Source organism: Festucalex cinctus, chromosome 10 (assembly GCF_051991245.1).
Source record: "Festucalex cinctus isolate MCC-2025b chromosome 10, RoL_Fcin_1.0, whole genome shotgun sequence".
NCBI lineage: Eukaryota > Metazoa > Chordata > Actinopteri > Syngnathiformes > Syngnathidae > Festucalex > Festucalex cinctus.
The window spans coordinates 25,031,935-25,042,702 of record NC_135420.1 but is presented as its reverse complement, the minus strand read 5'-3'; the positions used below and the strand labels follow the sequence as shown (position 1 = coordinate 25,042,702).

General features: G+C 42.6%; 1 protein-coding gene across 2 annotated transcripts in view; it reads right to left on the bottom strand.

Annotated features, from left to right (window-relative positions):
• Nucleotides 1-688: 688 nt before the first annotated feature.
• The window catches only part of gabrb3 (gamma-aminobutyric acid type A receptor subunit beta3), a 25,919-nt gene continuing 15,839 nt past the window's right edge, over nt 689-10,768 (bottom strand). For both annotated transcript variants that reach the window (XM_077533744.1, XM_077533746.1), the window contains 6 exons: nt 6,392-6,612; nt 5,097-5,179; nt 4,324-4,461; nt 3,999-4,151; nt 3,154-3,398; nt 689-2,392 (listed from right to left, as the gene is read on the bottom strand). In XM_077533744.1, coding sequence (XP_077389870.1) covers nt 2,030-2,392; nt 3,154-3,398; nt 3,999-4,151; nt 4,324-4,461; nt 5,097-5,179; nt 6,392-6,612 — 1,203 coding nt within the window. In that variant the 3' untranslated portion in view covers nt 689-2,029. The remainder of the gene's footprint in view (nt 2,393-3,153; nt 3,399-3,998; nt 4,152-4,323; nt 4,462-5,096; nt 5,180-6,391; nt 6,613-10,768) is intronic.

Here is a 10,768-nt window from a genome sequence, read left to right as displayed (position 1 = left end):
AGGCTTTACCTGACAATGTTTTCCTTTCTAAGCAGAAGCCCTTTGTCCACTGGCAAAACAACCAAGGTTGAAATTTAATTCCAAAACTTGTCATTTTTCCCCATGTTTATTGGCGATCGACCACCAGGCTCACACGTATTACTTTATGTCCCCATTAAACAACGACAACAACAAACCTTGACACATGAAGATTGACTCGGGCTCACACAAAGGCATCCTCCTGTTGCCTAGCAACCAGTCACTATCACCCGCCGCTCTCTTCTTTCTCTGGCCTTCAGTAGGTGCTAAGAAACAGCACGAACAAATCAGATCTCTCATGTAACGTCGCAACAGTGAGTTAGCGGCTAAAGTTAGCCTCCCATAACAGCTCTGAAAACAAATGGACCACCATGATGGCCCACTGGGGATGCAATTCAGGATTACTATTCACACACGCACTGGAAAAACTCTCATACACATCTGAATAATCAAGTGACTTGTTTGAATGTCTGGGGTCAACTTACCTGTTGAAATGCCAGTGTGACATCTCCCAATGAAGCAATGTTGCTCACGTAAAATCTTTTCAACTGACACGTCACACATTCAAACTTGGGCAGTAGAGAAGATGACTCACCTCTTACACAATAGTAATTGTCACCTGACCTTTTTTTTTTTTGTAAACGTTGCACCTGACAAATACCACATATAATTGAAGTCATTTATATTTTTATTCAACATGAATTATTATTTTTTTTTAACTAATCAAAAACAAAACTGAAACTCAGCATAGTCAGTCTTCCTGGGTTCTTGCTGTATCTTGCGCCACGTGAGCGCTCCACGATGTCGTGCCAGGTGGCGTCCACTCCTACGCGTGGCCGGCCGCAGATGGCGTTCGCATTCCAAAGGAACACACACATACGCCAGCTGGGATTAGTCTGCATGTTTTTATAAAGTCGACACAAAATCAATGAAAATTCCAGCGGTCAGTTGAAAAAAATATTACATAAAAAAACAGACACCACGGCTTTAGCTTAGCATCCTTGCTGACTTTAGCTTCAGGTGGAACCCCTAATGTTGAACGACCACTCCTGACACTCCCACATTGCCCCCTTGAGAAATTTATTGACCTTAATTAACTAAAAGTGACACGCAGTGATACACCCTGGACTGGTAACTGACCAATCACAGGGCACAAATAAACAAACATTCACACTCACACAACTACAAAACATTTTGAATCTTTACCTAAAATAAATTTTGGCGAGATCAGTGGGATACCCCCTGGACTGGTCGCCGGCCAATTAGGGAGTGATATGGATGAACGACCTTTTGTACACACACATTTGGACAATGTAGACTCTTTAATTAAACCTAGATGACATTTGGCAAGCGAAGCAGGATGCATCCCTGAGCTGGCCGTCAGTCAGCCTCAGGGCACGTATAGACAACCGACCATTCACAGTCACATTTACACCTATGGGAAATTTTGTTTTATGGACATCTGGACAAATGACCATTCACACACACATTAAGAGTCTTTAATTAACCCAAGATGACTTTTGGCGAGAGAAGCAGGATACACCTTGGACTGGTCAAACAGTCTCAGGTCACATGTAGACAAACAGTCATTTACAGTCACATTCACACCGATTGACAATGTATTCTTGTGGATTAAGATAAGATGACTTTTGGTGAGAGGTGTGGGATACACCCTGGCCTGGTCACGAGTTACTCTCAGGGCCAGGGCACATATAGGCAAAGGAGCATTTACACTCAATTCTTGACAATTTTGGGACCTTAGTTAACCAAGATGACTTTTGGCGAGAGAAGTGGGATACACCCTGGCCTGGTTGCTGGCCATACATTATTTCCTTTGTGAAAAAAATGGCTTTAATGTGTCATTTGTCCTTAGAGATTCCACTGCACATGGCATGGCATCATGTCGACGGTACGGCGAGAGTGACCAGGCGTCCGTGTCGTGACAAGGTTGCCCACGTGTCCGCCTCGTTTACCGTGTCCGAGCGTCACAAGACGAGCACGCGCACACACATTAATTGACGTAATAGAGCCAGTAGACGACATTAAAGAAGGAGAAGGAGAAAGGGAAGATGAAGCGTGACCAGCGGTCAATGGCATTGACGTCCGTCAGGTCGGGGATTTTGATCTTCAGTTGCGACGATCGCCTCCTCAGGCGGCTCCTCCTGCTATCCGGGCCTGGCGTGCGGGCGCTTCGCCCGCCACGCCTATACTGGACCCCCGAGGAATTGTCCAGCGGGGCTGGGGTGGAGTTTCGCGTGGCGTCGTACAGGCTGCTGCTAGTGCTGCTGCGGGTGCTGCTGGTGGTGACGGCGTGGCCGCCCACCTCGTTGTGGATCTCCAGCGTGGTCAGCAGAATGTTCCCCTGAGAGTCGGCCTGGGGGAACACACACAAATTGACACAAAAATGGCAGTGGTAGTGTCTAATTCTACTGAAAGTTTAGCAGTAAAAATACTGTTTTATTGCTGATTGATAAAATTCTTGTATTGCTAGTTGAGGTAATAATGACTTTGTGCCTCACCCGGGGCACCATTCGAGCCAGTTTAGCCACTGTGTCACATTTTGATGGCTTCCCTCACATTTCTCACATTGTGTCGACTTTTCAGTGGATGAAACATGGACATCTTTTGAGCACATTTGTAGCCCAAGAAGAGTTGAATGATGCATTGATAAAATTGTTGTATTGCTAATTGGGCTAATAACGCTGTGTGCTGTGCCTCACACGGGGCACCAATCATGCCAGATTCACCACTGTGTCACTTTTTAATGGCTTCTGTCACATTTCTTGCGTTCTGTCAAGACTTTTCAGTGGACGAAACATGGTGTAGCTTTTGAGTAAGTTTGTGGCGCCGGCAGAGTTGAATGATGCTCCTCTGCCAGGCTCAAGAGTCGGACCGTGTCAGTGTGTGTGGCACATATTGCCTCTCAGTAAATGTTTGATAATATTCGGGGTTTTATATGTTTTGGTTGTTTTTCTTTAGCGAGTGTAGGCACTTGTCTACAGTGCCTTGTAGTTTAGCCCCCTTTGAACTTTTTGACCTATGTAACATTTCAGGTTACATAAAAATGGAAAATTGGCGAAAATGTTCTCTATGCCCGCTGATTGGTTGAAGTGTGGCCATGGTGGGGGTCGTCACCTTGGGCCGGTCGAAAGCGGCGCGGTCGTTGTTGGCCTTCTGCGCCCGCTCGGCCAGCTTCTTCTGCATGCGCGGGCCCCGCCCGAAGAAGATGTAGTTGACAAAGGCGTACTCCAGCAGGGCCAGGAAGACGAAGACGAAGCAGCCCATCAGGTACATGTCAATGGCCTTCACGTACGGGATCTTGGGCAGCGTCTCCCTCAGGTGCGTGTTGATGGTGGTCATGGTCAGCACCGTGGTGATGCCTGTCAACGCAAAAGGGTCTTGTTGAGCTGGCTGATTGCTTTAGTCCTAATTTTCTTTTGTCTTATTTTAAAGTGACTGTTGTGCCGGTGTGTCTTTCTAAATGCACACACTTGTCTCCAACTATTACTTTTTGTTGCTTTGTTGCCAGCGTATGAAGTCATCTAAAAATACATACATGTACCATTTTAGCAATATTTCTCTGCACCTCCCGCCCGGACCGTGACTATATTTCTCTTTCTTGAGCGCTGTTGTGTAAGTGGGCCCAAAATGTAGCGTTTGAACAGTGTGTGCGGGGGAGGGAGTGGAGAGCTGTGTGGGTACATGCCATCGATTCCCGCTTGAGAGCCAAGAACAAGAACAGTGTGCGAGATTGACACAGATTAAAGCAACAGTTTGGAATACTTGTATATGATTCAAAGAAAGTAGCTGATTTGGACTGGCTTGTAATGACATGGCACCCATTTTAGGGCTCTGTAATGATGTTGGACCAGCCAGCACACCTCATTACTCTTCCAGTACTGTTGTTGTTATGATGTTAGAAGTCAGGCTAGCGCCGTTAGCGTTCAGAACGTCCGTTCATTCGTTGGAGTGTGTTTTACCTAAAGCGACTCTGGCGGCTGAGGCGTCGTAGTTGATCCAGAAGGAGACCCAGGACAGGATGGTGATCAATATGGAGGGCATGTATGTCTGCAGGATGAAGTAGCCAATGTTCCTCTTCAGCTTGAAGCTCAGAGACAGTCGAGGGTAGGCACCTGCGCCACAAGCACACAAAATCGAAAAAAAACAAATCTTAATTCCTTCGTGCGTCCCCGTTGACGAGCACTAGGCCACACCACAAAACATTAAATAATAGAAAATGGGAAATTGGATTTTCGTGAAAAAAAATACAGATATCACTTAAGGAGAATAATTCCAAGCATTTACCTGTGGAAAAGACCACATTCCTGGACACCAGCTTGTAGTCCACGATGGAGAACTGCGGGAGCTCGATGCGCGTCACGCCCGTCACGGCCGTGTCGCCTCCTTTCCAGTAGAACTCGATGTCATCCGTCGTGTAGCCGTCTTGGCACATTTATGCAAAAAACAAAGCAAACCAAGATAATGCTTAAGACAATACAAAGGAATTTAGCTCATTCAGCATATTGTCACTGTTATGTGAAAAGTACATGTCCATTTGTTACATTTTTTTTTTATTTTTTTTTTTTACATTTTTTGGTTTTTAGGATGATACTGAATGCAGACATCCTAAAAACATAAGCATTTAAAAGATGGACCTAAGTGTTTTTCACATAGCAGAAAATATGTGAATGGGCAGATTGTATATATTACGCATGTATGAATGAACGGATACATATTGTTGAGTTATTTCTTTTAAATTATGTTGTTGACTCTGGCCGGCGCGTGTCGCTTTCTTGCATCACACAACCGTCAGTTGGTTGATTTAACAGTGCGGCGAACTTGTGAATGAATCGCATGCCGATGCACTTTATATTTGCCGGAGGCCTGCCACCGGCCAAAAAAAAAAAAAGGCTGATTTACGAGCCGCGTCCGCCGCAGGAGCGCTGACTGCAGCACATGTAAATCTTACACGCTTTTACACATGATTCTGCATGAACGGAGAGCGCAGGGGCACATATCATCAAGACTAATGAGGGCGTGCGATCGTTTACACTGCGTGCGTGTGTGTGTCAACTCACAGCTCTCAATCTCCAGCGTGCAATTCTGCTCGTCCAACGGGTATCGCCTCAGGTCCATCATGCAGGCGGCCGTCGTTGTGATTCTGAGTCCAAAGGCCAGCAAAAAAAAAAAATAATGTGCTTATTGGTTGGTGTCAATGCTGCATTGCAGTATGAACAGGAAAGATTTTACAGAGCAGATGCAGAGTGTAATACATAAAATCCGTAAAGCAGCAACCAAATATTTATTTTGTTATCCGTGCTTATTTTAAAGCTTCATACAAGGCGCAGATATTATTTTTATCCACTTGGGTCCCCAGTCTCACATTCTACACTGTAGTATCTGTGACGTTGACTGTGCGCGTGTGTGCCTTTTAAAAGGTGGGCCGTGCCTGTTGCGTTACATGAAAGTCAGCGAATGAGAATGTAGTTAGCTGGCTGTTAACTCATTCACTCCCAGCCATTTTCACAGAAGCAATCCCGTTCGCTCCCGGCTGTTTTACTGAATTTTGACTGATTTTGCAAGGCCCACAGAATATTGTGTTCTATTGCTATAAAAGTGTGGAATCTATCAAAAGAAAGATTAAAGTCTCTTCTTTCATCAGGAAAAAAAGTAAGTTTCTATCTGTTTCTGTTTTGCAGCAATTAGCATTAGAAGAGAGCTAAGTTTCATCAGTTTTCACAAATCTATTTAAAATTGTAAGTAATTTAGCTTTTTTTCTACATGGCCCTGGTTGATCTCCTTTGCTCTGCTGCCACCTGCTGGCCGTTTGTGTAAAAACTACTATTTATGCAATCGTTCTTTGCAGTTGACAGGCTGCATCAAAGCCTTCTGTATGCTCTAGCATTAAAAAACAAAAAAACGTATAAATACGTCTTTGGGACACAAAACATAAAGAAAACGTATTTATACGTTATTGGGAGCAATTGAGTTAACTGGCTCAAGCGTTAGCCATTAGCCACTTAGCGTGTTGAGTGACGTGTCAGTTGAGAATAATGTGCTTGTGTTTTCGTGTTTTTGTTTGTAACCATTTGTTTCATACAAGTAAAAGTGCACCAGTTGCTGTGCCAAGACTCCCTCTATCCTAACTACCTGGTGGTAGGCTATACTAAATAAGCTAATGATGTTTACTTGACCTTTACCGTAGCCATGTTTTGTTTTGAAAAGTTACATTTCTGGATGTACAGTAATTTTAGTTTCTGGCATTTCAAAAATGAACAGAGAAGCACTCTTTCTTATAGCCCTTCAGTAAATCAGGCCCCATGTACTCACACGTAGCGGTTGTGTAGCTAATAAGGTGTCAGACCCGACTTACCTGAGGCCGTAGAGGACGGTGCCGTCCGGGTGTAGCCGGATCATGCGGTTCTTGACGGTGACGCCGTGCACGAAGGACTTCTTGTCATTGAGGAAGTAGGTGTCGGGCACCCACAGCTGGTCGGCCACGCGGTTGTCCAGGGTGAGGTTGAGGGGAATGCCCAAGTAGGCCAGCCGCTTGTCCCGCCAGTACTGCTGGAAGTACATGGTCAGAGTGTAGTCCTGCAAAGGGAGAGGGACGGACAGGTAGCATTAGGAACGAGTATTTTGAATAAAATTACAATAACCGTTTTGATCAGTCGCGTCAATCTGATGAATTGGTCGGGCTCTAATTAGTACCATAACATAGCTGTGTCCTGTGATTATGTTTAAGACAGGAGTGTGACATTTTATACCCATCGCCGTTTCTCTGTACAACGCTACAATATTTTTTTGCAGTATGGCTGCGTGAAAGAGGCGATGGATGGATTGATAGATCCTTATAGATGGATGGATCAATAATTAATAAAGGCCCTCATTGACTCATTGGCTGCGTTCCACCAATGATCCAGCGCAACACAAAAGCTTTTCCAACCTTTTAATGGAGCTGACTGGACTTGATTCTGCTGACTAATATTCTCTTAAATAAATAAGCAGGTCACAGGAAATAAACAAGCCTTCGCATCAGTGACTCCTCACATTCGGAACAAACTCGCGTGCATGTTTGCTATGCTGCATATGGGCTATAACGCATGTCCCGTGTAGGAAGGTTGTAACATTGGCAAGGCTGACTACATCCCAATTTGAACGAATAAATATTACTCATACGCTCGCCTCCGTGTAAAACTGCTGACCTGACGCAGATGAAATGATGGAAATGCAGTTTTTTTTTTTGGGGGGGGGGGGGGGGAGTGTAAGATTGCCGCATTGTGTTGCAACTGCAACATTCCCTTGGTTGTGAATGTTGTGAATTGATTTCTTGTGCCTTTAGGCGAACCCGTGTGCGATACTGTATGTGAATAAGCAGAAAGACACTGACGTCTAAATGTGAACCGTCAGGCGCAATTTTATGTTGTGTGAGATGTATAGCCTACCAAATGATATATTGTCAAAAACAAATGTGACTGAAAAAGCCAACAAATGCCCATAAAAACGAAAATGTCCAATTATGCATTTATTCAATGCCAAACCTTTGTACAATGTACAAAGATCTGCATAGTGCCTCACTGCCTCTTAGTCTTTTAACTGTAAACATTGTAAAGTGAGACAAATTAAAGTGCATAAACATTTATAACATAACACTGCACAACTGGACACATTACATCGATATCTACCGTCAGTGTATCGATAATTTATTGCAACAGAGAGCACAACAATATATTGCGATATTGATTTTTTTTCTCCCAACCCTAGTATATTTAAACACCAAAATGATCAAGCAAACAAATGTCCTGTGGCCATTAAATTGGCATCAATTTCATATAATTTATGGGGGAAAAAAATATTTACTTGGTATCGATGACTACTCAAGAATTTAGTACTTGTATTGTATCGTTCTCGAACATCTCTAAAGCAAACCATACGGCTTCATCTCAGGAAAGTCCGCTAGCTTAATGCTAACACGTAATGTGAACCACCAGTGGCAGGCTACTGGAAATGATCAAAATATATTTAAACAACTGCTACTTTAACACACAGAGAGCAGCAACACATTTAAAAAATACTCACAAGCATAGGCTATAATATATTCTCTCTGGTCTGATGGCACTATTTACTGCTGTTGACTACAGTTTTACTTGGGTGAAAGGGTGCAACTAATTCAGACGTGCATATAAACCGTATAACAATGTACTGTACTCTAAAATCCACAACATAGCACTCGCCCCAATGCTGACCTGCGATATAGCGGGGGTTTACTGTACTTGCTTTTTAAAGTTAGATATGAAGTAAAATGTTCTAAAAAAAAACAAAAAAACAAAAAACATGTGGCAGTGGTGCAGAGGAGCCGCTGGTGAGAAGGTAGCGAGAAGAAAAGCAGGTGTTGTTGTGAGACGCGATGTCCTCCCACATGCAGCAGCACCAGCCGAGTTGGGCGGCTGAATCAGCTTTTACACAACAACGGCGCGCACTCCCACCTCACGGAAGCAGATCAGCGTCTGGACTGGAGCTGATTCGCTCTAATTGCGGTTTTTGTTTAGGTTCGTTACTTGTACATTGTGGAGTTTACCTCGGGTTGTACCTCGATATTTTCCCTCCAAAAAAAACTCATTCTTCTTTTTTTTTTTCTTCCCTTTTTACGACCCATACTTCACGGAAATTCACGGGTGGGCGTGGAACGTGTCATCCGTGAAAAGTTAGGGAACACTTTCTATCAAACCAGTTTACCCATTGAGATTCCACTAATCGGTTTCAGCCCCGAAAAGACCATAATTACGACGTTTTTCGACTACAATCATAACGTTATGGGTGTAATCTCGGCACCTTCAAAATCACTACTTAATAATAAAAAACAAACAAACCAGAAGATCTTAATTGAGTGACCAGACATCGCATACTTCAAGTTTTCATAACTTATATTGCCATCATATATCGTTTCCTACCAACACCCCAAAATCATGTTCCATTACTTACTTTTTTTTTTTAAATGTTCATTTATAAATGTCATTTGTTAAAATGATGCATACATCCAACTCCTCAACCAGGAAAAAAAAGCCTTTTACTTCACAAAAAAGCAAACGTGTGGTTACATCATTATCCCAAAACTCTTTTTAAAAGGCCTTAGACCCATGAATAATTCAGTAAATAAAACAATGAGCTCACTAACCACTGTAATAGGTGAAAATGAATCTGCATGCACATACGGCTAACTTCATGCTGACCATTATCTGACAGTTAGCCATTTTTAACAAAACAAGGTTACTCAAATAACTTCACCATTTTCACTCATTATTGCATATATATATATATATATATATATATATATATATATATATATATATATATTCTTATTATTATTATATTATAATAAATTTATTTATTTATTTTTATTTATTTCAGTCTTGAGGAGACATAATACTGCACAGCTCCCGCAAAGTGAGGAAGAGGCAGACTTTTATTTCACTTGCAATTCAAATTTGAACTTGCAACACAACCCCCCCCCCCCCCCCCCCCCCCCCCAAAAAAAAAAAAATTGACCTAGCGACAGATTGTACACTTGAAAAACTTCTAAAGTTGACAAGGTGCCACTGCAGCCGAGATGCTCACTCGCTAACGTGCGCGGGTGCTGATTGTTGTCAGACATTTTTGCACCTCGAGAGAGTCAAAGACAAGGTTTTCACTCCCCCGGTAAATGAGGCCCGGCGGGAGGACGGGAGCGCCGTGCCGTCCCGGGGCAACGACACGTGTCAGACGTCGCGACCTGTCACGCTAACGCCTGCCTATCAACTGGGAATAGCGGAAAAGGAGCTCGAGTCGGGTGACGGGCTCCACCCAGACGCAAGGGGAGGGCGTTTAAGGTTCATGAAAGTCTTCCCCAGTGGAATGAACGTGTGCCATGTTGTTGAATTCATGCAGCATTAATACAATCCCGAAGTGTGTGTGTGAATGGATAGATGATTTAAGCATGTAAACATGTGAATCAATAGATTTGAGTATTATGGGTGGACAACATTGCAAACAGACATATGGCTAATAAACATTATTTCAAATTGACAGTGCAGAAAATGTACAATTATAATTCATGTCAGAAAATAGAGAAATATTTGATGTAATGGTGAAATGTTGTATAGCAGGGCTATCAAACAGTTTCCTTCAGAGGTGAAGCCAAATAAATGTCCAATTGTCTCATTGTATTAAACAAAAGAAAACTGAGGATTACTAGTTTAGAAATAAGAAGCCAACGATAATAGTTTGTTCAGTTATAGTTAAAATTACTATAAAAAGGGTAAAAAAAAATAAAAAATATTGAGAAATCTCAATTTTGAATTTTAGCATGGAACTTCCAAAGTGGAGTAAACATTTCTGACTGCCGAGTTATGGGGAAAATGCTGAACCTAAGTCATGCACTGCAGGCATAATCGTGAAAAAAAAAGTGATGAATAAACAATGTTTTGTTTTGTATTTAATTTTCATGTTGGTATAATCTAGGCCAAATGCTTAAAAAAAGTGTTTTGTTTTTTTCACTGTGCCATTATGGGAATATATGCTACAATTGTAGCATTTAGTCTACAAGTATGTTCGAACATATTTACTGTATTTTTGAACGTGCACGCCAGTCAAAACATGTTTAACTCCACATTGGCAGTTCCATGCTTCCGTACTTTAGCAAAGATCATGGAAGTTGACGCACATGATTTCTTTTTACGGGCCACATAAAAATAATATCGGGCCACATCTGGTC